Below are 27,586 nucleotides of genomic sequence, written 5' to 3' on the forward strand. Positions count from 1 at the left end.
TGTGAGTGACATAACTAACATCTGCAAAACTTTTTTACCCATTTGGGGTGCAGGAGTAAGGGCTCTCTGGAGAGCTGTTCTGCCTTTGCTTCTCTGCAGGCTGCTGCCCTCCTGTAAGATAGCTGCTACACCAGTAAATTCTAGCACCTGTTGTATTAATGGAGTACTAAAGTCAACAACGATGAACATCACTGGCTCCGGACATTAAAAACACTTCAATCACATCTCTGCAAATCCATTGTATCTTATCCACCACAGAATGGAAGACTTGATAAGATCCAAACTATCGTGTAAGAGGGTCAAAACAATGTGTGTCTCAATAGTGATGAGGAATCAATGTTTTAATTTAACAGCAATGTTCTGAGCAAAACCCTTGTCATTAATCTTGCAGAACTAAAACCCAAATTATATCCTCAATGGAATTTATTGATCGTCCACAATCAGACATGGAAGGTGTGTCATAATTTACACTGGCAAGAATTAAGTTTCATTAGCACTGCAGCAGCAACAAACATGGTCAAAATTTATACCCTTCAGGGAATGTGATGGGCATTCTTGTAACAATACTAGATCCTATGCCCCAGAATCAAATCCTGGACATCAATAAACTGCTGTTTAATAAGTGGACCAATTCTCTGCCATAGATGTGTCCTCTTAAAACCCATATCACCTGTGAAATTCTGCAACCTCATTCTGACATAGGACATATTTCTTTTGTATTGCATTATTCCACTTCAAGATGAATTGCTTTAAAAAGTGGAAGGCAAATCTATCTGACCATTATCATAACATCTGAGGATAGTTCTGCCTTTGCACTGATTGCAATTTTTTTTGTGTTCCCTTAGCGTAAATTATCTCGCCCACTCCCCTCCCCAGCATCTTGTCATCTCACCATGCCCAGTCTCTCCTAAGGAATAGAGGATGGTGATGGTGAGACCTAATGGATCACTGACCATTATTTGACTGCTCTAATGGTAGTTAATGGTATTTTTAACAAACTTTCAATCGGACACTGAGATAGTTTCACAATTAAATGTGATGGAACTGTGGTTCTGCCTGACAATCTTAGCACTGACACCACCCAAAAGGGCCTTAGTCATATCATTTATAACACTTCTTTGGTATCTCTAGCAAGGAAAATTGTACCACTATGCAAGATGGGCAAAAATGACAATTTCTTATAGCAGAGACAATTGCTGCTTTTATGATGACGCTGCTTTTGTATGTAAATGGTTGAAATATCAAAACAGGGCTGGAAATCAATGATTCATTGTAAAGTATTCACAGACAAATTGTACAAGTGGCTAACTGTGGTGTTGAAATGGGTGGTTTATTGTTTCCATTATCTGCCTGTTACATTGCTGGCGTTTAGGGTAGCAATGAACGCCCTCCATTTCTGTCTTGATCTTGGCAGTGTTTAGGGCTTCCTTTATTGTGCCAGTACAGTTGCAAGAAAAAGTTTGTGCACCCTTTGCAATTATCTGGTTTTCCACATTAATTATTTAAAAAATGTGGTCTGATCTTTATCTAAGTCACAATTAAAGACAAATGCAATCTGCCTAAGCTAATAACACACAAATAATTGTACTTTTCATGTCTTTATTGAGTGCATTGTTCAATCATTCACAGTCCAGGCCGGAAAAGGTATGTGAACCCTTGTATTTAATAAATGGTGGCAATAACCTCTACCAAGCGTTTCCTGTAGCTGCTGATCAGACTTGCACAATGGTCAGGAAGAATTTTAGACCATTCCTCTATACGAAACTGTTTCAGTTCATCAATATTTCTGGGATACTTTACATGAACAGCCTTCATTTCAATTGGGTTAAGGTCTAGATTCTGACTTGGCTATCCTAAAATACATTTTCTTCTAAACCATTCTGTTGTTGATTTTCTTGTCTTTTGGATCATTCTCTTGGTGCATCATCCAACTTCCATTAAGCTTCAGGTGATGGACCGCTACCCTGACATTCTCCTGTAAAATGTCTTGATACAATTTTGAATTCCCTTAATGATTGCAAGCTATCCAGACTCTGAGGCAGCAAAGCAGCCCCAAACCATGATGCTCCTTCCATCAGGCTTCACAGTTGGAATGAGGTTTTGGTTTCAGTGTGCAGTATCCTTTTTCTTCCGAACATAGTGGTGTGCATTTCTTCCATAAAGTTCAAATTTTGTCTCGTATGTCCACAGAACATTGTCCCAGCAGTATTATGGAAATCCAGGTGGTCTTTTGCAAACTTGAGACATGCAGCAATATTTTGTTTGGGAGAGCAGTGGTGTCCTTCCATTCTTGTTCAGTGCTTTTCTTACAGTGGGCACATGAGTAGAGACTTTAGCTAGTTCTAGAGATTTCTGCAGGTCTTTTGCTGTTACCCTTGGGTTCTTTTTCACCTTCAGCATTACATATTGTGCTCTTGATGTGGTTTCTGCAGGACACTCTCTCCTAGGGAGAGCAGTAACAGTACTGAATTTCTTCCATTTGTAGACAATTTCTCTTACTGTGGACTTAACACTCAAGTCTTTAGAAATGCTATTGTAGCCTTTTCGAGTTTCATGCATCTTTACAATTTTTCTAAGGTCCTCTGAATGTTGTTTTGATCGAAGCATAAACAGATCTTCCTTGAGAAGAGGCTCTGTCAGTAACCTGACTCTTTGTGTCTTTTATAGGGCGGGGCACCTCTACAACCCGCACCTCCAATTTCATCTCATTGATTGGAACACCCGACTCCAAATCGCTTTTGTAGAAGGCATTACCCCAGAGATTCACATACCTTTTTGAACCTAGACTGAATGTTTAAGTGGGGTACTCAGTATTGACAAGAAGTAGTACAATTGTTTGTGTTATTAGTTTAGTCAGATTGTGTTTGTCTATTATTGTGACTTGAGTGAAGATCAGACTGCATTTTATGAGTGAGCAATTAATGTAGAAAACCAAGTACAGTACTTGCTCATGCAACTGTAGTTTACTCTGTTTTTATTACTGTCAATCAGGCAAATCCCAGGTGGAGACTCAGGAATACAACTGAGAATTCTTCATTGCTGTTTCCATAAGCCTTTTTTTGACCAGTAACGGTTCTTAGCCCTGAGCTGAACCCCCGAACCTGGATCACTCTTAGTCCAGCCTCTACCCTTGGACCTGTTTGGCATAGATGACCCGACCAAGAACCAACGCACAAGACCCTAACTCCAGCCAACATAGCTTTTTGTATGATTGAGGCACACAAGGCTCAAAACTACAACAAGGTTGTGGTCCTCTTGGAGGTTATTGTTTCCCACCACACTTTAAATGGGCTATTTTGGTCAAGTGCTTGATGTGCACTTTGGCTGAGCATTATCATAGAATTGTACATCATGGAAATAGGCCTTTTAGCCTAGATAATTTACATGGTCTGTCAAGCACCCGATTACATTAATCTCATTTTATTCTATGCATTGAAAGCCACGATTTATGTTAGCTCAATGGATCTGAGTGTCTGTTTAGCTAGTCATTCCACTGTGTGCATTGACAGCAGTGTGTATGCAATCCTTCCTACTTTGCAGTCTGCTCATACAATTTGTTGATACACAGCTCTTCCAGTATTTTTCAGGCAGAGAAGTAAATTGCTGTCAGCCATACAACAGAAGTTTGAATGGAACTGAAGAATAGTACAAACACCACTGGACATTTGGATCTGTGACATAGAGACATACAACACAGAAACATGCCTTTCAGCTCAGTATACTGTGGCAATCACAAACAACATTTCCAGCTATACAAATCCCATTTACCAGCATTTGGTCCAGGTCTGTATTACCTTAAAGATCCATGTGTTCATTCAGTTGCTGCTTAAATGAGGTGAGTGTATCTGCTTCCACTAATTAGTCAGGCAAAGAGTACCTACCAGCTTACAACTTGTTTGTGGGTGGGGTAAGGAAAGAGAAGAAATTTACCTTGTATCCCTCTAAAGACCAAGGAGCTGGTGGTAGACCTGAAGAGAGCTAAGGTACCGGTGACCCCTGTTTCCATCCAGGGGGTCAGTGTGGACGTGGTGGAGGATTACAAATACTTGGGGATACGAATTGACAATAAACTGGACTGGTCAAAGAACACTGAGGCTGTCTACAAGAAGGGTCAGAGCTGTCTCTATTTCCTGAGGAGACTGAGGTCCTTTAATATCTGCCGGATGATGCTGAGGATGTTCTACGAGTCTGTGGTGGCCAGTGCTATCATGTTTGCTGTTGTGTGCTGGGCAGCAGGTTGAGGGTGGCAGACACCAACTGAATCAACAAATTCATTCGTAAGGCCAGTGATGTTGTGGGGATGGAACTGGACTCTCTGAGGGTGGTGTCTGAAAAGAGGATGCTGTCTAAGTTGCATGCCATCTTGGACAATGTCTCCCATCCACTACATAATGTACTGGGTGGGCACAGGAGTACATTCAGCCAGAGACTAATTCCACCGAGATGCAGCACTGAGCGTTATAGGAAGTCATTCCTGCCTGTGGCCATCAAACTTTACAACTCCTCCCTTGGAGGGTCAGACATCCTGAGCCAATAGGCTGGTCCTGGACTTATTTCATAATTTACTGGCATAATTTACATATTACTATTTAACTATTTATGGTTCTATTACTATTTATTATCTATGGAGCAACTGTAACGAAAACCAATTTCCCCTGGGATTAATAAAGTATGACTATGACTAAATTTTACTCATTAGCTTAAACCTGTGCCCTCTAAGGAAACAACAGGCAGGATAGACAAAGGAAAGTCAGTGGATGTTTAATTGGATTTTCAGAAGGCCTTTGACCAGGTGTCACACATGGCATTGCTAAACAAAATAAAAGCCCATGGTACTACAGGAAAGGCACTGTCATGGATAGATCATTGGCTGATTGGCAGGAAGCGAAGAGTGGGAATAAAGGAAACTACTTCTGATGGGCTGCCCGTGACTAGTAATGTTCTGCAGGGGTTGGTGTTGGGACTGCTGCTTTTACATTATATGTCAATTATTTGGATAATGGAAATGATAGTGTTTGCAGATGATATGAAGATAGGTGGAGGAGTAGGAGGCAGGGAGTCTGCAAAAGGACCTAAACAGGTTAGGAGAATGGGCGAAGAAGTGGCAAATGGAATGTAGTGCAGGGACGTGTATGGTCATGCACTTTCTTTGGAGTAAAGTTGTAGATTATTTTCTAAATGGGGAGAAAATTCAGAAATCATGTGCAAAGAGAATTGAGCCCTTGTGCAGAATTCCCTAAAAGATAACTTGCAGCTTGAGTTGGTGGTACGGTTGGCAAATGCAATGTTGCCATTCATTTCAATGCCAAGCTGTAGTCAATGAAGTGTATCCTGATATATGCATCTTCACTGTCCAGATGTTCCAGGGTTGAGTCAAAAAACAATGAAATGGTATCTGCTGTTGACCTGCTGTGATGTTAGGCAAACCGGAGCGGCTCCAAGTCGCTTTGCAGGCAAGAGTTGACGTGCTTCATCACCAGCCTCTTAAAGCACTTCACAGTGGATGTAGGTGCTGCTGGAAGATATTCATTAATCCAGGCTACCACATTCTTTTTGGGCACCAGTATAATTGAAGCCTGTTCGAAGCAGTTGGGTATCAGACTGCCAATGCAGGAGGTTAAAGTTGAGACTCCAGTCAACTGAACAAAACGGATCTTCAGTACTTGGCCAGGTACCCCTTCTGGACCTGAGTCCTTGAATGAATTGAACCAAATACAGCCTGAATTGGTGACTCTACCATCTACCAGGATGTCAGTAGCAGGTCCATGGGAGCATAAACCTCTTTTTCCCCAACCCAATCAATACAGCATAATGATGTGGAACTAGGGTTCAAAAAGGAAAGGTAGGAAACGAACAGAGTATGTGGTGAGGCAAATGTATGCCACAATACAATATAGCAAAAAGGCAAGGGGTGGGTGGGTGGTGGAATGGAACATTAAATAAGCCAGATTTAAATATTTTACTGTTGAAGATACTCCCATTGGCAAAGGAAGACTATTACTGAAAAATTGTTTCTCAAAATAATCCATGATATACTGGCTGGGTAGGAGCATTGTTATTGGATCTTATTCTTGAAATTTGCAATCCAGCAGCAATGTTGTGGGGGGGGTGGGCACCTACAGTAACCTCACTAGAAACAATGCAACAGTTCAAGGAAATGGTTCACCACCATCAGCTACAGACCATAGCTGTTCCATCAGAAAGACCCACAAAAGAAAGATTATTGAAAGTTGTCCCATTTCCTTCCATTCTTTTTATGTTTTGCATGGTCTTGTAATTGAGATTAACAATTTAATTATAAAATCTAATAAATTTATTTCCTAAAATACATTAAAATTAATCTTACCATCCTTTCTAGTCAGAGGGGGAAATGGAGAGAAAAGGAGGACAGAAACACAATAGAGACTGGAAATCTGGTCTCGGCCTGAATGTCAATCGTTCATTTTCCTCCATAGATGCTGCCTGAAGAGCAGAGTCCCTCCAGTGTTTTGCGAGTGTTACAAAGGGGGATGGGTCTGGCAAATGATATGCAGGTAGAAATTCAGCCAGGATCTTTCAATGAATGGTGTTGCAGACTTGTGGCTTACAATTGGTCCTATCATAAAACAAGATGCTGGAAACACCTTAGCAGGTCTGACAGGATCTGTGGAAAGAAAAGGTAGAGTTAATTGTTTAGAAGACTCTTCATCAGAACTGTGAATGTGAGAAAACATTTTACGTTGCAGAGTTGGTGGGATGGAATTGATGGATCAAAAGGAGATATTGGATGAGGTTCTGGTGCTCTGCTGATAAGTACAACCTAAGGCATCTGGTTGATAGGTAATGAGGGCAGTTTGAGGAACAGAAAATAAAGGATCGAGTAAAAACTGTAAAATAAAGATCTGTAGGAAATACCCAGCAAATCAGCCTATGCTGATGGAGAGGAAAAGCATAGAACGGCACAGACCTTTAAGTCAATTAAACTATATCCATAGTTCAGGTGGATATCCACAGTACAGGTGGAACCGGACGTGCACGGAAATCTTGTGTTACCTGAAGGTCATGAATTTGATGTTGAGTCTGGGTGGCTGCAATGCGCCCAGCCGACGATGGGTTGATGTATCTAAAGCTTGAATTCAGCTTTTTTTAATAGCATTTGTCAGAGACCACAGATAGGTCAGTGGGAAATGGATGGAGAATTAACGTGGCAAAATGTTGGAATCGGTGAGTACTTTCAGTTTTTTAAATCTCATATTTAGTACATAAGTTTGTAAAAATTTCATCTCCACCTGCTCCAATTTCTTACGCCCTAGCTCCAATAGTATTACAGTACCTGAATGTGTCTGTCGCATTATTTTTGTCTCACTCCTCATTTTCCCTTGCCTGCTTTCTCTTTACATTCACAATGCTGCTTTAAAGGAAAACATTTCAATGTTGCCCCTCTGTGGAGAAAAGTTTTAGTTTACATTTTGCACCTCCAGCCCCAGGGTTGTTACTTGACAGAGCAATGCACAATAACACCAAACAGCCACTTTCCTTTCGCACTAAAAGTTGCCGGACTCATTGCGACACCAAGCCCAAGGTGACGTTAACGTAATGCGGCAGCTCGCCAAAATACTAGATTTTCTGTGTATTCAAAGTTTAACTTTGAACTTTGGACTTAGCAGCTCTTCGGAGTGTGAGAGTGCGGGCCGTGTTTTTGGAAGGGAGCGGAACGCGAGGCCGAGGCAGAGGCTGAGGCCCGGGCCCGGAAGCGGAGCGGCGGGAGGACGCAGAGTCGGGTACACAAAAGCCGGCCGGATGGGTTCGTTGCTGTGGAGAGTCGTCGGAGCCCCGAGTGAGTTTGATAAGATGTAAACTTGTAAAGGGAGGGTAGGGCTGCACAGCGAACACTGTGGGAGGGTGGAATGAGGTGCCGCTGAGATTGGTGAACATCTTCTAACGGAACCCGCCCTTTAAAATGAAAACATTAAAGCAGCAAACGTTCATCAGTTCACACAATACCCGTGGAAAGAGGAACAAGGCGAATGTTTCAGGTCTAGGCTGACAGTCGAAAGAGTTAGATGAAATATCGGTTTCTTTCCCCCGTAGTTTATAGCTAACATAGAGTAAAGACTATGGATAACCTGTCACGAGAATTTTTATTAAAGTTATGAGAAAGGTTTTCACTTCAGGGCATGTTTACGCTCCCATGATATGTATCCAGAAGTTGTTTGCCTTAATGCCATAAATATATTCTTTGAAACTTAAAACGATTTTACAGTGCTCCACGATGAATGAAGGGCTGGTGTTTCCCCTAGGCTGAGGTACATCTAGGAAGGGTAAAGACGAGTCCAACGATAGACCATATGAAACCGAGAGCGGGCTGGAAACTGTCCGCAAAAGTAATGAAATGTTTGAGTCTGTAGGCAGAAAGCACCAAAAATGTGCCTTTGTAATGCTGAAAGAAATACTTTTTTTTGTGGAATACATGGAATAGACAGCAGTACTTTAGCTCCATGCACGCTCATGCAGATCTATAAGATGTGAGTGGAAATGAAGTAGTTGTTCAGCGTGAGTTTAGATTCAGCCAGGTAAATGAGTGTATTGGTTGAGGGGCACTGATTGGGCTTCCGTTCAAGGAGAAAGTGGAGGGCCTTTGTTGGAGGTGGGGAAGGGTTTATGTCCATGGTAAAGGAAAGACATTTAGGACCAGGAAAATGGAAATTTTCAAAGTGGTGGGAGACATCAGAAGTGCTACAGATGTATGTGGGTATAGGCTGGACCTGGGGAGAAAGGATGGAATCAAAATAGGAAGGAGCAATTTTAGTGGAGCAAGGGACAGGCTCAAGCAATAGGTCTGCACTGCCCTTTGGGTCATGGGCAGAAGGTAGAGGTGGGCTGTGGAGAGTTGGAGGACTATGAAGTGGAAAGTTATAGATGGAAAATCTTTCCTAACATGACTACATCTTTTCTCCCTTGATTTAGTCCCTTCTCACTTAGGTGAGTGATACATTTTTTTTGTTTTCTGAAACTTTGCCATTTTCCATTTTTCTCACCCACAGCAGGCTTGAAAATGGCATAGTGCACATTCACTCCCTCTGTACCTCTGTCCCATTTCGTATGCAGTTCGTACTATTTAAGAGAGAGGTACTGTGTACTGGTAAACACAGATGCTGCAGACAAGAGATGCTGGAAATCTTATCAACACACACAAAATAATGGAGGAACTCAGCAGGCCAGGCAGCAACCAGGAAAAGAGTACAGTTGACATTCTGGACTGAAACCCTTTGGCAGGACTCACTGGATCCTTCCTGATGAAGGGTTCGGCCCAAAATGACAGATGCTGCAGCACTGGCTGTGATTCTTTGTTTACCACATTCTGTACACTATAGTGAAGTCTCTGTAACTGTTGGGCATCTGCTACAGTGTGTCCTGAACTAATGAAAGCCAAGTGTCTAGTTTTCAGGAGACTAATGGCATTTTCCACTCCTGTCCTTGTACTGCTTGGTTATTCTCAAGTGATGTGATTGGAGTGTAAGGAACCACAATGGTTGAGCATGAACGTTGTCCCTAAACAAAAAGGAAAATGGGTTATTCCATTCTATGAGATGAGCTTCTAGGGATTGGAAATTCCTTCACTTACTAAATAGATCCAGGTTATTTAGCTGATCAATGAAATAGATCAGCTGTTTCTTTCCCCTCCACCTACTCTATATACCGATCACCCACACACTCCTCCCACCAGGTTGTTTCACCCAAATGTTTTGCCTTGCTGTCGTACCAGATTCCATTGTCTGTAGCTCTTTGTTGCCTCTGCCTATCATCTCCCTGCCTCTGTACTATTTCTGCTCATTCCTCGTACATCTGCCAATCATATATCTCACCTGGATCCACCCATTGCGAAATCCATTCTAAATTTATGGTTTTAACTTTTTTTTTAACCATGATTTCTGGAATAAACTTCTGGGAAGAGAAAATGAATTCTACAAATTTAAATATGAAGAAATAAAGAAACATAAAATATTGGGAGCAGCAGTATTGACCATTACACCTTCCCTGCCATTCATTAAGATTCAGCTGCTCTTACTTCAGTGCCACTTTGCTGCACTCTTTGGTAATTTTTCTTTTTCTATACTCCTCTCAGTGTTCCAGGGCTTGGAATCTGAGCTCTCCTGGGAAGATTACATGCAGAAACATGCTGGTAGAAATAGTGTGTGCTCAGATGAATGTCTTAGGCAAAGACTTCCAAAGACTAAAGTACTTTGAATTTTATAAAAGTTATTTTTGTCTCTGTCTTAAATGACCAATCACTTGTAGTGGATCTAGACTCCCCAGCCAAGAGGGACATTATATATATTGTCATGCTCCATAAAAATTCTGCATGTATCAGGTCAATGGCAGATGCAATCTCAATGGCTCTTCACATGGCCTTAGACCACCTGGACAACACAAACACCTATGTCAGGATGCTGTTCATCGACTATAGCTCAGCATTTAACACCATTATTCCTACAATCCTGATTGATAAGATATAGAACCTGGGTCTCCGTACCTCCCTCTGCTATTGGATCTTCGACTTCCTAACCAGAAGACCGCAGTCTGTGTGGATTGGTGATAATATCTCCTCCTCACTGACGATCAACACTGGTGCACTTCAGGGGTGTGTGTCTACCCCACTGCTCTATTCTCTCTATACCCATGACTGTGTGGCTAGGCATAGCTCAAATACCATCTATAAATTTGTTGATGATACAACCATTGGTAGAATCTCAAATGGAGACGAGAGGGCATACAGGAGTGAGGTATGTCAACTAGTGGAGTGGTGTCCCAACAACAACCTTGCACTCAACGTCAGTAGGGCGAAAGAGATGAATGTGGACTTCAGGAAGGGTAAGACGAAGGAACACACACCAATCCTCATAGAGGGATCAGAAGTGAAGGGAGTGAACAGTTTCAAATTCCTCAGCAACAAGATCTCTGAGGACCTAACCTGGTCCCAACTTATCGATGCAGCTATAAAGAAGACAAGACAGTGACTATATTTCATTATGAGTTTTAAGAGATTTGATATGTCAACAAAGTCACTCAAAAACTTCTATAGATGTACCGTGGAGAGCATTCTGACAGGATACATCACTGTCTGGTATGGGGCGGGGTCGGGGAGGCTACTGCACAGGACTGAAAGAAGCTGCAGAGGGTTGTAAATTTAGTCGGCTCCATTTCGGGTACTAGCCTACAAAGTACCTTGGACATCTTCAAGGAGTGGTGTCTTAGAAAGGCAGCATCCGTTACTAAGGACCCCCAGCACCCAGGGCATGCCCTTTTCTCATTGTTACCATCAGGTAGGGGGTACAGAAGCCTGCAGGCACACACTCAGCAAATCAGGACCAGCTTCCTCCCCTCTTCCACCTGATTCCTGAGTGGGCATTGAACCCACGAACACTACCTCACTTTTTAAATGTATATTATTTCTGTTTTTGCATGATTTTAATCTATTCAATATATGTATACTGTAATTGATTTATTACTTTTTTCTTCTATATTATGTATTGCATTGAACTGTTGCTGCTAAGTTAACAAATTTCACGACACATGCCAGTGATTATAATTCTGATTCTTAATCTCTCTTTGTATGACATGCCCAGAATTAATTTGCTGAACCTTGCCTGCACTCCTTTAGCCAGGGAGATCAGATGTACACAGTGCTCCAGAAATGGTCTCACTAGGGCCAGGTGTAACTGAAGCTAGACAACTTAATTCTTGTACTTAAACCTTCTTTAATAAAGACTAACATAGCTTTAGCCTTCCAAACTGTTTGCTGTACTTGATGTTAACTTTCATCTTCCCATCAATCGTGACCAGGTTTCCAGTCCCTGCTGCTGAGAAACATCCCCATAGCATGATACTACCTCCACCATACTTAACAGTAGCAGTGGTGTTACCTGGCTGTTGCACAGCATTAGATTTAACCCACACGTACCACTTAATGTTGAGGCCAAAAAGTTCCACTTTGGTCTCATCCAATCTTCTTCCACACTTTTATAGTATCTTCTAAGTTATGCTTCACAAAGTCTTTATGGAAAAGGATTACTTTTTTTAAAATTCAGGTTTCTTCCTTGCCACTCTTCAATAAATACCCTATTTGTGCAAGGCCATGAATTTGTGGAGCCTTGAACTTCATCTCCACTGACTTCTGTAGCTCACTCAGAGTGACTGTTGGTGTCACAGTAGCTTCTCTTACAAGTGTTCTTCTCCAGCGACTAAGTTTAGAGAGGCAACCTAACCTAGGCAGTCTGGCTGTGGTTTCATATTTTTTTCACTTTCTCACAATGGAGTGTTTTGAGCTTCGAGGTATGTTCAGGACCTTTGAGATGGCCTTGTACCCTTCCCCAGATTTGTGCTTCTCTATTACCATTTCTCTGACTTGCCTTGAATGTTCTTTTCTCTTCATTTTGGTTTGGTCTATTGAAAATCTACCAAAATGTTGGATCTTTTATAGAGAGAGGGGTTTTCATTCTTATGAATTTATTGAACACAGGTGATCCTCTAATTTCCTACATCAACAAATTGGCTGAATTGGTAAGATAATACATATACAGTATTGCTCCTGAGGAAAGTTAGCATAATAATTACAAAGGAGATGAATAGTTCTTCAGCCTCACAATTTTAGTTTTTAATTTTTAGTAAATTGTTCACAGGTTTTGAACTTTTCTTTTGATTTGACATGATGCACAATGTTTTGAAGATTAGCTCCAACTTGTTAAGCAGCCTCATGTCAAAAGCCTTCTGAAAATCCAAGTACACAGCATCCACCAATTCTCCTTTGTCTATCTTGCTTGTTATTTCTTCAAAGAATTCCAACAGATTTTTCAGGCAAGATATTCCCTTAAGAAAACTATGCTACTTCAGCCTATTCTATCATGTGCCTCCAAATACCCCAAAGCCACATCCTTAATAATTGACTCCGACATCTTCCCAACCACTGAGGTCAGTCTAATTGGCCTATAATTTTTTTTTCTGCCTGTTTTCCTTCCACAATCTGCCTCTCTGCCTCTCTTGCTTCCACAATCTCCTCAGCCGCCACCTTCATAATCCTGGGGTGTAGGCCATCTGTTCCACCTTCAGACCTTTCACTTTCTCAAGCACCTTCTCCTTAGTAATGGGAGCTTCACTCACTTCTGCTCCCTGACACTCTTGAACTTCTGGTACACTGTTAGTGTCTTCCACAGTGAAGACTGATGCAAAATACTTATTCAGTTCATCTGCCAGTTCCTTGTCACCCATTACTACCTTTCCAGCATCACTTTCTAGTGATCCGATTATCTACTCTCGTCTCTCCTTTACACTTTATGTATCGGAAGAAAGTTTTGGTATTCTCTTTATTATTGACTAGCTTACCTTCATATTCCATCTTTTCCTCCTTTATGATATTTCTAGTTGCCTTCTGTTTTTTTTAAAAAAGCATCCCAATCCTCTAATTTCCCATTAATTTTTGCTCTATTATATGCCCTCTCTTTGGCTTTTATGTTGGCTTCAACTTCTTTTGTCAACCATGGTTGCATCATTCTGCCTTTAGAATACTTTTTCTTCTTTGGGAATGTATTTATCCTGTGCCTTTGGAATTGTTCCCAGAAACTCCAGCCATTGCTGCTCTGCCGTTATCCCTGCTAGTTTTCCCTTCCAATCAATGGTGGCTTACCTCTTAACTACCCTTCTTTCCAGATAGTAGTCAAGTAAATCTTCTAGGGAGTCTAGTATTGTAAATGCCAGACATTTGAAGACTAAGACAAGATGTAATTGAAGCATAATGTACTAAGACATCTTGACTGAATTGACAAGGAGAGGTTGTTTACTCATATGGATGTGCCTTGAACAGTTCAGGATAACGTGGGTGGATTAATCAAGCAATTTCAGAATATTCATCATTTTGCTTTGAGATCACAATGCGATTCATCTGACATTTTCTCCTTCTAGCCACGAAATCAAAATATCTACGCCAACTGCACACTGTTTATCAGATGGTTGAGCTTCCAGAAACTCATCAGTTGTTGAGAGACACCTGCAGAGGGTTTGCAGAAAAAGAACTTGTTCCAATTGCTGCGCAGCTGGACAAAGAACATAAATTTCCTGCAGAACAGGTAATACGTTTCAAAGAAATCTGTGGATGCAAATGGAAACAGAAAATAGACTCTTCTCCACACTTCTGCCATGAGTATCATGTCTGTTTTGCTTTCCCTCCTAATCAGCCCACCACCTCAATTGATGTCTGTATTTCTAAAAGTACAAGAGATCTGAAGTAATGATATCAGCGAAACATGAGTTTTGAAATCTGTTTGTAACAAATTGATGATGATAATGATCTATTCTCTCCTTCCCCTTCCTCTACAAGCTTTGGCCTGCCATCTTCTCCCGAATTTCAAATTATCTTTTGTTTTATACCTCTTTCCTTCCACTGATAAAGGGTCTCAGATCTGAAACATTAATTCTGTTTCTCATGCCAGCTTGATTGTGGATCATTGACTTTAGTAATGCATTAGAAAGTCTGAAACCCTTTGTGAATTGATATATGGAGAGTTGATTACTTCCTGCTCATAGTGGGAGTAGGATGGGATGAGGGGGTGGAGATTGGGGGTCAGGCACAGGATGTTCCTTCTCTTGTCCACTGTCTTCAAGTTAGCAGCGGAGAACCATAATATTATTTTAGTGACATTGTTACTGTTTTGAAACCACAATATGGTATTTGCTGCCATCTAGTTTGTATCAAAGATGCCTGATATCTGATGCCTCTCCAAATTAAATAGCTTGCATAGATTAAAGCAAACTGTAGAAGTATAGGTTTATAATGATCAGACACCATATATAGCATTTATAGCGAGAGGATTCGAGTACAGGAGCAGGGAGGTACTACTGCAGTTGTACAAGGCCTTGGTGAGACCACACCTGGAGTATTGTGTGCAGTTTTGGTCCCCTAATCTGAGGAAAGACATCCTTGCCATAGAGGGAGTACAAAGAAGGTTCACCAGATTGATTCCTGGGATGGCAGGACTTTCATATGAAGAAAGACTGGATGAACTGGGCTTGTACTCGTTGGAATTTAGAAGATTGAGGGGGGATCTGATTGAAACGTATAAGATCCTAAAGGGATTGGACAGGCTAGATGCAGGAAGATTGTTCCCGATGTTGGGGAAGTCCAGAACGAGGGGTCACAGTCTGAGGATAGAGGGGAAGCCTTTTAGGACCGAGATTAGGAAAAACTTCTTCACACAGAAAGTGGTGAATCTGTGGAATTCTCTGCCACAGGAAACAGTTGAGGCCAGTTCATTGGCTATATTTAAGAGGGAGTTAGATATGGCCCTTGTGGCTACGGGGGTCAGGGGGTATGGAGGGAAGACTGGGGCGGGGTTCTGAGTTGGATGATCAGCCATGATCATAATAAATGGCGGTGCAGGCTCGAAGGGCCGAATGGCCTACTCCTGCACCTATTTTCTATGTTTCTATGTTTCTATATTACCTATTATCCATGCAAGGAGATATATGTTCTAATCCCCTGAGCACAACTTTCTGAACACAACAAGGCTTTTGGCAAAGATCAAAGGTTTCAAAGGTATTTAATGTCAGAGAAATGTATTCAATGTACATCTTGAAATGCTTTTTCTTCACAACCATCCATGAAAACAGAGCAGTGCCCCAAAAAATGAATGACCGTTAAATGTTAGAACCCCAAAGCACCCCCAGCTCCCTCTTCCCACGCGAAAGCAGCAGCAAAGCAATGATCCTCCCTCCCCAGCCAGCAAAAAACGCATCAAGCGTGAAGCAAAGCAACAGCAAAGACACAGGCTTGCAGTACTCCAAAGACTACTTGTTCACCCGGTATTCGATATACGACAGGCTCTCTCTCCCTAATAAGGGAGAAAGGGGTGTCTCCATTTTACAGCGAGAAGGGAGACATAATAAACAACTCGCTGATTTACAATGTTAAAAGTCAGTTGCATTGCTTTTTCTGAGCTTTGTGCCCAAAGGTCTCGGGTCTCTGGGCACACAGCCAGAGATATTCTGTCTCCCATGACACACCGATTTCCTGCCAGGACACTGACCTTTAGTCCACCTGTCTACAGAGCCACGAGATCCCAGAACTCTGAAGGTGATAATCTCTTGGGTCGTATCCTTGGCACATTGAATAACGGCCAGTCATGAAACCCTATTCCAGCAAAGAACTGAAGTTAGCATGTAACTCCAGGTCAGAGTCTTCAAAAGAAACCTGAAAGGGAAAGATAGAGATATTACAAATGGAAATAGAGCTGTTTCTGAAGATGCAAGCAAAGGAGTGGCCGTTAGGTGCCATTTCTCATCCTGAGCTCTCTATTGTTACATAAATGGATGATTAAAATAAGCAGACAGAATAAACTGAGTTCTTTAAATAAAATTATTTAAGTTAAATTCTATCTTAGCAGACTCGAAATATGAGTTCAAGCTTGCATTAAATACCAGGAGGGGTCAATTCACTCATTTCCGAATACTAAAGACAGATTTTTACTTTTTCAAATTTCCAGCCAGGAAAGTTAATTGTGTAATCTATTGCTAGCCCAGCACTGGATAAAGGACAAGGGATTAATTTTGCTGGAATGTATAGTTCAATAACACACTTCTTGACTAATCTCTGAGGGTAGATTGGCTGATAGTTTTATTTTGTTTTTTTTTAATTTTATTTTTATTTGGATAAGGAATTCACAAATATCATGTACTTTTTTCACACATATAACCTTTTCCATTTTTTTATATGTATAAAACTACAATTATTTATACATTCTTAAGTACACATTGAGATGATATAAAAGGAAAATAAACATTTAAATAGATAATTATGTACTGTGGTAAACCTAACCTATTAGGCTAAGTAATGGAATTAGTTGTTAAGAAAAATGGTAATAATAGTTTCCATATAACCCTTCTGGACTATTTCCACTGGTCCAAAATGTTGTATATAAGCCTATGTATCAACCATTGTAGGTGTTTATATCCTAATTTGTTCATGCTTGCTCCTGCCCGCAGACATAATTATCCAATCCCTATGTACTTATTTACTTAATTTTTTCATTTTTTTAATCCCTTTCCCAACTCTTTCCCTTTACTTGTGTTAATTCTCTATTTTCCAAAAGTAAACAAAAAAAACAATCATTTAGAGCAGGGGTGCTTACGTTAGCAATATTATGATGAGAAGAGCAGTATAAATCATTAGGAGAGTCATCTAAAGTCTGCTCGCATTGGGGTTATATATTCAATCCATTTATTCCAGATTTGATAAAATTTTTCTTTTTGAGTTCTCAGGGAGTAAGTCAACTTTTCCATTTTAAATATTTCCAAGATAATTTCGTACCAATCTTCTAATGTAGGTGGTATTGGATTTAGCCATTTTCTAGTGATTGATTTCTTACTTGCTGCTAAGAGGGCCTGCAGCAACTTTATATCTTCCTTCTGTTCAAGAAACAATACATGCCCCAAATAGAGCGTCTCAAAGTTCAGAGGTATCTGGGACCTAAATACCTTAACTAATGTTCTATGAATACCTTCCCAAAATAGACTTAATTTAGGGCAATCCCAAAAAATATGAAAATGATTTGCCTCCTTGGAGCCGCACCTTCTCCAACACATCACATTTGTATCTTTATATTTTTCCTGATATGGGGTCTTGAAGCATCTTATAATATTTTTCCAACAATGTTCTCTCCAAGTCAAAGAATTAGTCGAGGACCATTGAAAGCTGCAGGTTTTCCCCCAAGCCTCCTCTGAAAGTACCAACCCCGCTTCTTTCTCCCACTTCTCTTTAATATACAGTGTATTTACATGTTTAGCATGGGAGAGTGCACTATATAATCGAGAAACTGATTTACTAGGTATTGAACTGCAAGCCGAATTCAGAATCTTGAAAAATTCTAATTCTACTGTTGATAGGTCTGTATATCTACAACTCTGGTTAACATAGTTTCGTACTTGAAGGTACCTAAAAAAGTCATTATGTTCTAGGCCGTGTTTGTCCTGCAGGATTTGGAAACTTTGTAATACTCTTTTATCTATAAATGAGAGGTAGGTTGTAAGACCTTTCTTTATCCATAGCTCAAATCTTTTATCTCCTCTGTTAGGAAGAAATTCTGTATCATATGCACACCATCTAAAGAGTTTTAACATGTTATTAATTCCACATGAATTAACCACCTTCTGCCATACCTTTAATGTAAGATTTATCCAAGCGTTTTTAAATTTTTCCAACTGGGCCATCAATCCTTTGTCAGCTATTGAGGCCTGAAGAGGAAAACTGTCAACTAATCCAAATTCTATTTCCTTCCATCTAGCCTTATATTCCCTATTACACCAATATAACAGAGGGGTTATCTGTGAAGCATAAAAATAATTTCTCAGGCAAGGAAGAACCATACCTCCTCCTTCCTTCCCTAACTGTAAGGTGTTATATCGAATTCTAGGTTTCTTTCCTTGCCAAATGAAGCGGGAAATCCATTTGTCCCATTCCCTGAATTGATTATCATCCACCTCCACCGGTAAAGTACGGAAAAGATACAATAACCGAGGAAGAATATTCATTTTTATAGTATTTATCCTTGAATTTAAACTTAAAAAGGGGATAAGATTCCATCAATGCATATCTGCTTTTATCTCTGAGATTAATGGCCCATAATTTACCTGTGACAGTGTTGAAAGATCCTTCGGCAGGGTTATTCCTAAATATTTTAATGATTTAGCTTCCCACTTAAGATCATATGTATCCTGCAACTTTTTTGGATGGTGTATAATCTAGGGACATAACCTGCGTTTTCTTTACATTTATTTTATAACCTGATATTTTCCCAAAGTCATCCAACAGTGTAAACAATCCTATAAATGATTTTTCTGGTTCACTCAGATAGACCAAAACATCATCTGCGAATAACGCCACTTTCTGTTCAATCCCTGCCACCTTGATACCTTTTACGATTTCGCTCTGTCTTATTAGTTGGGCAAGCGGTTCAATATGTAGCGCAAAAAGGAGAGGAGAAATTGGGCATCCCTGTCTAGTGCCTCTCTCTAAGATGAAGGAGTCAGAGAGGTCCCCATTTATCTTAATTCGGGCTGTAGGGCTGTCATATAGAGTCTGAATTACTTTAATAAACTTTTCTTGAAAGCCGAATCTTCCTAACACTCTGTATAGGAATGCCCAACTAACCGAATCAAAAGCTTTCTCAGCGTCCAATCCTACTACCATTGTCTCTGTCTCGTTCTTATTAACCTGTTCTAATATGTGCAGAGTTCTCCTTATGTTGTCCTGTGTTTGTCTTTGTTGAATAAATCCAGTCTGGTCTAAGTGGATTAGGCCAGGTAAAAGCTTTTCCAATCTGCGCCCTAATATAGATGTAAATAGTTTGTAATCTAAATTAAGAACACTAATTGGCTGATAATTGCCACATTCTAGTTTATCTTTACCCTCTTTAGGAATAACTGAAATAATCGCTTCTCTCCAGGAAGGTGGAGTTTCTCCTCTCTGCAAGATCCAATTAAAGGTGTTAAGTAGTAATGGGTCTGACTGTGTCTTCAGGGACTTGTACCACTCTGAGGTAAACCCATCAGAACCCGGGGACTTTCCAGCCTTTAACCTAGAGATGGCCACGTTCAGTTCTTTGACAGTTACTGGTTCTAATAAACTTTCATTTTGTAAATCTGTAAGTTTAGGTAGATCTAAAAAATTCAATACACTGTCTATATAGGGCTCATTGGGGGCCCGGGGTTGGGAGTACAGCTCTCGATAATATGTTTCAAAACTCTCTTGAATTTTCCCTATTGTCCTCTCCGCAAGCTTTGTCTTTGGATTCTTTATTTTATGAATTGTATTGTCTGCTTGTTGTTTTTGTAATTTATATGCTAATAATCTAGCTGATTTACCTCCTACTTCATAATTCTTTTGTCTCAGGTAAAGAAAATTTCTTTGAGTTTCCAACGTATAAATATCGTCAATTTCACTTTGCAATTTCCTAATTTCCTGTTTTCGATTTGAATTACTTTTGTTGCTATCTACAACTCGAAGTTGTTTTAATTTTCCTTGAAAGTCTGCTAATTTTTGTGCATTGATTTTTTTCATGCGAGTGGTAATGGAAATAATTTTCCCCCTCAGTACAGCTTCAATGTATCCCATAAGATCACTGGTGATGTTTCTCCCGTGTCATTAAGGTCTAGATATTCTTTGATTTCTCCCCTTAATCTCTCCATTACTTTCGGGTTATTGAATATATGTGAGTTTAGCCTCCATAGTGTTTTCCTCATTTTCCTTTCCAGGATTAGAGACATAGAGACTGGGCTATGATCTGACAGATCAATTGTTGCAATATTACAGTTTTTTATCCTGAGTCTATCTGTATTAAAGATAAAGAAATAGTCTATCCTTGAATAGGCTGAATGAGGGAAAGAGTAATATGTATAATCTTTACTAGTAGGGTGTAATTCCCTCCAGACATCTATAATTCCCAATTCCTCCATCAATGAATTCACTTTCCAAGTCAGAGGTTTATTCTGAGTAACTATTCTTGAAGAATCTAATATAGGAATTAATCTAATATTAAAATCCCCTCCACAAATTACTACCCCTTGAGAACTGACCATTAGGTCAAAAATGTGTCTATAAAATGACCATTCACAACCTGGAGGAGCATAAACATTCAGCAATGTTATTTCTGTACCTTCTATTCTTCCTGTGATTTTTACGAACCGTCCTTCGTTGTCTCTAGTCTCTGAAATATGTTCATAATTAAGAGTCCTTGATATTAAAGTAGCTACCCCTCTTTTGTGACTCAATTTATATGATGAATAAAATACATGCTTAAAGCCCATTCTTTTTAATTTTCCATGTTCAGATTGGCTCATATGTGTTTCCTGGAGGAAAGCCATTTGTGCCCTCTCTTTTTTCAATTTAGACATAATCTTATTTCTTTTAATTGGATTCAAAACCCCATTAACATTATAGGAAATTATTTTTACCAATTCAGTTTGCATTTTTCTCTAGTAGAAAAAAACTCTCCTTTTCTAACCAAACAGTAAACAATCCCTTTTCAACAATAAACCAAGACATATAACCACACCCTAGACATTTTTGAACGTGCAACATTTGAAAATTTTTCCCGACTTCCCACAGTGAGGCCTGAGCACCGACCCGCCTCAGTTCAGAGGGATAACCTCTATCTTCACCCTGTGTTAGAGGGCCCTCAGCAGTTTGAATAATCATAGAGAATTTTCTCCTATTTATGTCTCGACCATATTGCTATCATTCAAGTTATTCCGTCTAGTTTATTTTCAGTTACCAGTTTTCATTTTACCTTTAAGTCTGATTTACTCTTTTCAGTCATTTCTCTTAATTAATCTGTGTTCTCTGTACATTCGCGTCTGAATATTTGCAGCTTTTCCTTGTAGTTTGACACTCCGGTTCGTGTGGAGCGTCCTCGCCCCACTAACTGCCACGACTTCTGCCGAATCCTCTCCAGTAGCGACTCCGGTTGGGTGATAACTTTAATAGGTAGTCCCCGGTCCGCCAGGTCCAATGTTACCTCCTCCACCGTAGCGTAAGTTTTTGTCCCTTCGTCGTAAAAGACTCTCAGCCGAGCTGGATACAGGGTCTGGAATTTGATGTTGTCTTCCTTCAGGACTCTCCGTGTTTCCGTATATTCCTTCCGTCTGGCAAGAATCCCCGGTGCGTAGTCGTGGTCTAAACTGATTTTACAGTTGTTCCACATGAAACCTTTCTTTTGCCATGCCCTTTTAAGCACCTCTTCCTTCGTTCTGTAACTGAGAAATCTGACCAGAATCGATCTGGGCTGGGCACCTGCTGGAGGCTCTGGTGCCAACACACGGTGAGCTCTTTCTATCTGTAGGTCTTTTGCGGCCGGTATATCAAGGTTCTCTCTAAGTAGCTTCTCCACGAAGGGAATCATCAATCTGGGTTTACCTTCAGTTCCTTCGGGAACTCCGTAAATCCTCACATTTTCCCTTCTCGAGCAGCCTTCTTGATCTATTAGTTTCCACTGGAGCTGGTCTTGCAGCTTCAGCATTTCTGCTATCACTTCCTCTGCGTTTTGTAGCTTCTCTTCAATTCCAACAATCCTCGCTTCGGCTTCATCTGTCCGCGAGTTAGTTTTTACTATTTCTCCTTTAATATCTTCCAGCTGTTTGCTGTTATCTTGTCGGAACTCGCAAATCTCTCCGAGAGTCAAGGACAGAGTCACCGATTCCCCCTCATTATCTCCGTCCTGGCTTGCTGTGGGGGAGCTAGGCCCGTCGCCTTGCTGCATCTCTTTATGTTTATCAGCCTTCGGAGCGGACTTTTTAATCTTGTTCTTAGACATCATCCTTGCCCCTTTTATTAATATAGTTATGCAATATTAAGTATTTGTCTAAATTCGATTATGGGGCAGTTTACCTTCTTTTTTGTCGAGAGACCTTTTCCTTACGCCGCCATTCCCTTGATGACCCGGAAGTCCCCCCAATAGTTTTATTTTGAAGGCCATTTAATTGCAGGGTTATAATCTTTGGAGTTCTGTTTCATCAATGTCACGAACTGTTTACTTGTTTTCCCTGGAAGCAATTGATTGTTTAATTTGTTATATTGCAGCCTAATTTTTCCTCAACCAGTTTGTGTTGTCCACAGAGGTTCTGATCCTCCTTATTTTCCAATAATAATGATTGACGAACACACTTGCATCACTCGTAAACCCAATTTCAGTCATTCAGAGATAGCAGTGAGCCCAGTGCTGCCATTGCTCTTTTACTTACCCAACTGACATCCAATTCATTAACTTTGAAAATGCTACTCCTTTAAGATCAGGAAGATATTCGGAATCAGAATCACATTTAACATCACTGATATACATTGTGACATTTTTGTTTTGCAGCTGCAATATAGTGCAAGATGCAAAAACAATTATAAATTACAATAAGAAATATATATTAAAAATAAAAGTGTAAAAATAGAGAGGTGGTATTAATGGGTTCATTGTCCATTCAGAAAGCTGATGGTAAAGTGTTCCTAAAATGTTGAGAGTGTGTCTTCAAGCTCCTTTATCTCCTTTTTGATGGTAGAAATATGAAGAGATGTGTGATGGGGGTTCTTTGATGTGTGATGAATGCTGACTCCATCGCCTTCTGATGATCTCCTTGATGCTGGGGAGGCTAGTGTCTATGTTGATGTTGGCTGAGTTTGCAACCCTCTGCTGATTTTTCCAATTCTGTACAGTGGCCCCTCCATATCAGTCATTACCTGCTCTCTGTAGTACATCTGTAAAAATGTTCAAAAAAAGCAAAATTCTGTATAAGCTGGTGTGAAGTGAATAGAAAAATGTAAAAAATGTAAATCTGAAATTAAAACTGAAAAAGAAATCGGAGCATTTACTTCATACTGAAACCTTGGATCATCTTCCTAGTCTCTCTACTTCGGTTACAAACCTAACCATTTATCAGATGCTGCTTGACGTGGTGTGTTTTAACATCTTCTATTTCACATAATCATGAGGTAACATTTTCCCCTTTCAGCTAAAACATCTCCTATGTTGCATTAGTAGAAACAAAGTCTTCCAAACAAATAGGAGGAGATAGAGATGGCATGCTGGTAAATCTGAGATATATTTGAAAGAGGAAAATCAGATTGCTTTGATCCTCAATTTCCTCACTTACAGACCCCAGTCAATTTAGCTTGGCAAGAGCATCTCCTCCACAATCTCCATCAGCACAGGTGCACCACAAGTCTGTGTGCTTAGCCCCTGCTCTACTCCCTGTATACTTGTGACTGTGAAGCTAAGCACAGCTCCACTACCGTATTTACGTTTGCTGACATCAAAACTGTCGTTGGCCAAATCAAAGGTGGTGATAAATCAGCATATAGGAGGGAGGTTGAAAACCTGGCTGAGTGGTGCTGTAACAACAACCTCTTTCTCAATGCCAGCAAGACTATGGAGCTGATTATTGAGTTCAGGAGGAGAAAACTGGGGGTACATGAGCTCGTCTGCATTGAGGTCAGCAGCTTTAGTTTCCTTAGTGTTGTCATTTCAGAGGATCTGTCCTGGATCCAGCACATAAATTCCAGCATGCAATTCCTCTGCTTTCTTAGAAGTTCGTAGTGGATAAGGCCTAGTTCATGACAATGAAGCCCTCCCAACCATTGAGCACATCTATAGAGAGCACTGTCACAGGAAAGCAGCATCCATCATCAAGGACCTCCACCATCCAGGCCATGCTGTCTTCTCACTGGTGCCATCAGGAAGAAGGTATAGAAGTCTCAGGGCCCATACCACCAGGTTCAGGAATACTTATTACCTTTCAACCATCAGGCTTTTGAACCAGAGGAGATAATTTCACTGAACTTCACTCTCTCAATCACTGAACTGTTCCAACAACCTATGGACTAATTTTCAAGGACTCTTCATATCACATTCTCTATACTTATTGGTTATTTATTAACTATTATTTCTTTTTGTATTTGCACAGTTTGTAGTCTTTTTCAGATTGGTTGCTGCCTGTCCTGCTGGGTGTGATCTTTCATTAATTCTATTGTGTTTCTAGTATTTACTGTGAATACCCACAAGAAAACAAATCTCAGCCTTGTAGGTGGTGACATATATGTACTTTGATAAATTTATTTTGAACTTTGATATCGTACCAAATGTAGTATTCAAAATGTGGTGAAAAGCCTATGATTACAGCCTATTGCAAGTGAGACTCTGCATTGAAGGGTCTTGGCCCAAAGCGTCGACTGTTTACTCTTTTCTGTAGATGCTGCCTAGCCTGCTGAGTTCCTCCAGCGTCCTGTGTGTGTTGCTTGGATATCCAGTATCTGCAGATTTTTCTCAAGTTTGTGATTAAAATAATCATATCTGCTTTGTACCATCAGTCATTCAAGTAATTATAATTTAGTCAGATGAAAAACACATGGGTACCCCCTTGGTAAATTGGCTGATTATTGAGTGTATACAGTGCAATATGACTGAATGTTTCTTTTTATCATCTTCCAATAAGTCAATTGCAATTTTTAGTTGTATTGTACATTTAATGTCTCAAGCTGCTTTACTGGAGAGAACTTGAAATAATATTTGTTACTCAGCCTTATAAGAAGCAATTTGGAATAGTTGGTTAAAGAGGTATTTTTTAGAAGAATTTCAGAAATAACCAAAGCTTGGATGAGAGCATTCTAGGGAACCATTATTTTAAATGCTGTTTGAATTTACTTACAAGGATTAGACACTCCCTTACAATAGAACTGTTTTATCTATATAAAAAAACAGAAATTTGCATTTTGAAGATAGTTTAGGAGTCTACAAACACATACCAGAATGTAAATTCTCATATCCAGACTGTCCCCCCGATTCGCCGGAAGAGTGATGCAGGTGCCTTGTTTGATATAGGCCAATTAGTATAGCCCTTTGTCTAAGTTTAGGTTTAGCGTTCAAGAACATCGCATTGTCACTTCACTTTGCAAATCACATCTCCAGAGCAGTAAGCCTGCCTCTGTGGGCCAGCACCTAGTGTTCCATAGATGCCTTTTTAATTTCAAAACTGAATGCTGGTTATTTGACTTTTAAAACAGGGTTTTCTTTTGAAGAACAGTGGTTCTTGTTTGTATTAATACCTGCTGTTCCTATTTTGCACTCCCAAAAGATGTCTTGTGTGTGATATTTCTGTAAGACAGATCACAGAAGTAATAAATAGTGGTGTAATACAAGAGATGCTGCTATTGTTTTTAATACAACCTCTCCAAAACAGTTTACCATGATCTAATGAAAGTAGAAATTTTACTAGATATACAGTATGTGCTAAATACGTATATTCTTATATTTTACTGAATATTAGATGTCGGGAGTGTGAAATTCTCTAAGCATAACATTTTAACACCAAGGACAAATGTGCTAGGAAGAGGAAAGTAATCCCTTGTTGTGCAATCAACGCACTTAAATTAATTAAGTAGTTTTGGGATGCTGAGGTCTAACGTAGTTAAATATGTGTCATGTCTACTATGACTGTTCCTTTCCTTCATGAAGCAGACTGTGATTGGCACTGCACAGTAAATGGATCATTTAATACAATCAGGACCTTTGAACCGTCAGCCAGTTGTCAATGCTGACTTTGAAAACTAGTGTTTGATTTTTGTGTATAGCAAGTCATGGCCTTGGCTTCTTCCTTAATCCCAATTTAGAACAATAAATTTATAAACAACTTGTGAAAATGGTACTCTTGCTGTTTCATACTAAGTCTGTCTGTGGATTAATAACTCAGAGAAGAAACTGCAACAGGGAAATCCAATTTAAGGTAATCCCTGTCTTAATTGTGTACCAAAATAGAACCTTCAAAAGAGGGATAGAATGCTTAAGAAGTCTCCACATGAAATGGATAAAAAGATCATTCTTAATGTGTGAACATTTCCATAACCCCTTCATGGTGGATCGTGGTTTAGAGTTTGGGTATTTATGTGGGTTGGAGGATATTTGTTCAGTCACTGTTTTTACATAATTCACAGTTCAAAACCCCTAGAATTTCTAAGCAGTTACTGTGAGGTCAGACTGAGAACTCTGAGCAAAAGCTTTGGTGCCTCATAGTCTCTTTACATATTTCCTGTGAAATTGCACTCTCTTAAGATCATAAGACTATAAGACATAGGAGCAGAATTAGGCTATCTGGCCCATCGAGTCTGCTCTGCCATTCAATTATGGCTGATCCTTTTTTTTCTATGTCCTCCACAATCCCAGCTCCTGGCCTTCTCCCTGAATCTTTGATGCCATGTCCAGTCAAGAACCTATCAATTTCTGCCTTAAGTACACCCAACGACCTGGCCTCCACAGCTGCATGTGGCAACAAATTCCACAAATTCGAGACCCTTTGGCTAAAGAAATTTCTCTGCACCTTTGTTTTGAATGGGCGCCCCTCTATCCTGAGGCTGTGCCCTCTTGTCCTAGACCCTCCCACCATGGGAAACATCCTTTCCACATCTACTCTGTCTAGGCCGTTCAACATTCGAAAGGTTTCAATGAGATCCCCTCTTACCCTTCTGAATTCCAGCAAGGTCAGACCCAGAGCCATCAAATGTTCCTCATATGATAACCCTTTCATTCCTGGAATCATCCTTGTTAACCTCCTCTGGACTCTTTCCAATGCCAGCACATCTTTTCTAAGATGAGGGGTCCAAAACTGTTCACAATACTCAAGGTGAGGCTTCACCAGTGCCTTATAAAGCCTCAGCATCACTTCCTTGCTTTACCTCTTGAAATGAATGCTAACATAGCATTTGAATTCCTTACCACCAACTCAACCTGCCAGTTAACCTTTAAGGTGTTCTGCACGAGGACTCCCAAGTGCCTCTGCATCTTAGATTCCTGGATTTTCTCCCTGTGTAGAAAATAGTCCGCACATTTATTTCTAGTACCAAAGTATATGACCATGCATTTTCCAACATTGTATTTCATTTGCCACGTTCTTGCCCATTCTCCTTATCTGTCTAAGTTCTTCTGCATCCTACCTGTTTTCTCAACACTACCTGTCCCTCCACCAATCTTTGTATCATCTGCGAACTTAGTAACAAAGCCACCTATTCCATCATCTATATCATTTATATACA

General features: G+C 40.1%; 1 protein-coding gene across 6 annotated transcripts in view; it reads left to right on the forward strand.

The window, feature by feature from the left end:
* The first annotated feature begins 7,130 nt into the window (after positions 1-7,130).
* acads (acyl-CoA dehydrogenase short chain) overlaps positions 7,131-27,586 on the forward strand; it is a 130,827-nt gene continuing 110,371 nt past the window's right edge. Inside the window, exons 1-3 of one of the 6 annotated variants that reach the window (XM_072247647.1) lie at positions 7,149-7,203; positions 7,644-7,816; positions 13,936-14,099. In XM_072247647.1, coding sequence (XP_072103748.1) covers positions 7,780-7,816; positions 13,936-14,099 — 201 coding nt within the window. In that variant the 5' untranslated portion in view covers positions 7,149-7,203; positions 7,644-7,779. Of the gene's footprint in view, positions 7,204-7,307; positions 7,817-13,935; positions 14,100-27,586 lie in introns of those variants that run through there. The other 5 variants (XM_072247645.1, XM_072247642.1, XM_072247643.1 and 2 more) reach the window with 5 other exon arrangements.

The sequence above is a fragment of the Mobula birostris genome, chromosome 31, assembly GCF_030028105.1.
Source record: "Mobula birostris isolate sMobBir1 chromosome 31, sMobBir1.hap1, whole genome shotgun sequence".
Lineage (NCBI taxonomy): Eukaryota > Metazoa > Chordata > Chondrichthyes > Myliobatiformes > Myliobatidae > Mobula > Mobula birostris.